Below are 3,306 nucleotides of genomic sequence, written 5' to 3' on the forward strand. Positions count from 1 at the left end.
TGCGACCGCATAGAGTTTATACTATGCGACCGTATAGGTATACATTCTTTCCGTCGGACAGCTTTTAGTATTTTGGTCATAACTTTCTCGTCTGATCTCCAATTGAAGTGATTCAAAGTGCATTGAGAAGAAGACTCAAAGATCTACATTTTTGATAGAAATATACTTCCTCAAATTCTGATGTTTACTATGCGAAAAATAGATCTCAAGTAGATACTAAAAATCACGAGCATAGTTTTTTCGCCTGAAAGTTGATACTTGATAATACTTCGACCCTATTTCACCTCGTGACTCCTTTCCTCATCCGATTGACTTCTAACACTCTTGAATCTTCATTCCATTTCCCGTCTCATCTGTGAATTATTTGCACCTTGGTCCCCGAACTTTCAGTTTAATTCATTTTAGTCCTTTTTCGGCTCCCTTCACATGAATTCCACTATTTCCATAGAAACACCTACATTGCATGAATTCAATGAGATTAAGTCACAATTCAATCATTTTGCTTGTATTTAAGTCATGTTTGTAATCTAAATAAGTGTGCAAAAACACACTTATCAACATGTCATGAAGAAGCTGGTGATTTACATCTTTAGTTGATATTGAGATGTTTACACTTTCTTTAAATTCAATTCCTATGAATATTGTGTGGATCTATTTTACGAACACTCATTATGAATAAATTATGTTTAAAAGTAGATATGCATCATAGGAATAAATTTACAAATCACCATATAAAAAAAAAAAAGTTACCGACTTAAAGTTTTGATGTCTCTTTAGAAATTTCAATTTCTGCCTCATCTTTAAAAAAATCATAACTCTTTCGTTACTTGGTATTTTTGTACGAAACCAATTGGATTGGATAGTTTAATAAGTTAGATACTGAATAAAATTGGAATCATGTCAATTCAATATCGGTAAAAGGTTATATGTCACATAAAGTAAACTGTGCTGGGTGCTGTCTCTGTTTTTCAGCTTGTACCATTGTTTTCAAAAATTCATAACTCGCTCGTTACTTGGAATTTTTGGATGAAACCAATTGGATTTGATAGTCTCATGGATTAGCTACTGAATAAATTTTAAATCATGTGGTTTTGACGTCGGTGAAATTTTATATGCCATTTTAAGTGAACTGCACCGGTTTACCTTTCAACCGGATCGCTGCTGAGTTTTGAAAAATATTTTAATACCCCATATGATGTCGAGGAAAGCTAGTTTTTGACTCTGTCATATTATAAGGAGTTTACTATCTTACATTAAAATTTGATGAAGTTTCAAAGTCGATGGCTATGAAAACAAATTTATTTTGACAATTACTGTTTGAGACAAGAAATTGGAACAGCAACATTACTTTTTAAGTTTTGCCAAAATTTCACGTCAATAGTCGTTACATGCATGGAACCCATTCTAAAAATATTTTTTTGAAATTATTTTCTTTTAGAATTGAATTATTGTTTAAATAAATAAAAAGAAAATTCTTTAATTAAATTCTAAAATTTAATCTTTATACTTTCTACTAAAAATATATTGAACTAACTTTACGGCTAAGGTACAATGGTTTGAGTGACATTTCCGTCCATGTGGGTCGGGGCGTCACATATATTGTCGTTTCACAAAGTGATTTAAATGAGTGATTCACATTGATTAATCCGAACCAATCGAGGGAATTCCTGCGCTTCAATATTTCAAAAATTGATTCAAATTTCGTTACTTCAATCATTGATAATTACATTTCATTCAAACTGATAAATTCCTAAACAAAGCACGAAAAAAACTCTAAGCTTTTGATCCTTTAACAAATTTCGCATCTCCCTGTGGATACGTACCGCGTTATACTTTGGGCATAATCAAGAATCTATTTTGTCTATAACCAATCTTAACGGGCTTATGATCAACGTTTAAAGATTGCTGACCCATAAATCTTTGAGGGTTGATTTAACTGAATTTTATGTCAGTTGTAGAAACTATTCAACATTTGTGTAAAAAATAAAGTAATGCTCTCTCTTTGATTTTCTTTGTTATGTTTTACCTTAAAATTGTGTATGTATACTGCAGTGGCGACATCAGAGACAACCAGTAATACCACGTTGTTAACAGGAAGCAGCAATGTTTCTGGGAACAGTCAATTCTCAGCTGCAAGTGGAGGGGACGGGGATAGTCCATCGGGACAAATATTACCTCTCCCCAATTTAAGAATGTTCTCCTTTTCCGAGCTGAAGACAGCAACAAGAAATTTTAGAAGTGATACGGTGTTGGGAGAAGGTGGCTTTGGAAAGGTCTATAAAGGTTGGCTCGATGAGAAAGGGACGACGAAAGGTGGAACTGCAAACGTAATTGCAGTTAAGAAGTTGAATGCCGAAAGCTCTCAAGGATTTCAAGAGTGGCAGGTAATTCACATTTGTGCTCTTTGTAATGCACCATTTCCTATCAATCATCAATTTTTCTTGGTGAAAATAAAGTGCTTTAAGTACTATCTTACTATTCGATATTCAATGTTTAGACTTCAACTTATGTTTTTTGATATTCCATTTATTTTGATGAATGGCAGATTCAGAATGAATCTTTCGTACTTTACTGTTCATATATCAATTCATTTCGAATAGTTAACTTGAATTATTTTTGAAGTTGTTCTGCATTTTTCTTCATTTCTCTCTCTACAGTCTGAGGTAAATTTCCTTGGAAGGCTTTCTCATCCAAATCTGGTTAAGCTGTTGGGATACTGCTGGGAGGATAAAGAGCTGTTGCTTATTTACGAGTCCATGCAAAAGGGAAGCTTAGACCACCTTTTCAGAAGTACGGGTGTATAATATTTGTAGTATCTCATATTACGTAGATTAGCGAATGGCCATATTCATTTTTCATTTAAGCATTGCGTTTCAGGGGGTTCAGCTATTCTGCCTCTTCCATGGGACACAAGGCTTAAGATTTTAATTGGAGCAGCAAAGGGACTCGCGTTTTTGCATGCATCGGATAGAAAAGTTATTTATAGAGACTTCAAGGCCGGGTAGGTTTTGTACAGACGATTTACTACCAATTAAGAGTTGTTCTGCCAAAAGAGTGACCGCTTTACACTTTTGAGGACTGGATAAATCTTGATGGGCACAGTTGTGATTGCAATAAATTCACTTTACTGATAATTTCTTTTATTTAACAGAAGATTTATTAGTTAGAAGAATCTTTTTATTTTTTCTTATTGATTAAATTTTGCTCTCAGTCATACAATGCCAATGTTGGGGATCCTAGGAGTTCAAACAACCAAAACAACAATCAACAAACAAGATTCAAGGCAAAAAACAAGAAAATAAACCG

At 33.7% G+C, this 3,306-nt stretch overlaps 1 protein-coding gene across 1 annotated transcript; it reads left to right on the forward strand.

Moving 5' to 3' along the window:
- Positions 1 to 1,901: 1,901 nt before the first annotated feature.
- On the forward strand, positions 1,902 to 3,167 carry LOC111374286 (probable serine/threonine-protein kinase PIX13; the record flags this gene model as incomplete). Its single annotated transcript, XM_022996943.1, has 5 exons — positions 1,902 to 1,954; positions 2,053 to 2,384; positions 2,658 to 2,790; positions 2,878 to 3,001; positions 3,152 to 3,167. Coding segments are annotated over 5 exons (658 nt in total), but the record flags the coding sequence as incomplete, so codon positions are not given.
- Between the last annotated feature and the right edge of the window lie 139 nt (positions 3,168 to 3,306).

Source organism: Olea europaea, unplaced genomic scaffold (assembly GCF_002742605.1).
Source record: "Olea europaea var. sylvestris unplaced genomic scaffold, O_europaea_v1 scaffold12302, whole genome shotgun sequence".
NCBI lineage: Eukaryota > Viridiplantae > Streptophyta > Magnoliopsida > Lamiales > Oleaceae > Olea > Olea europaea.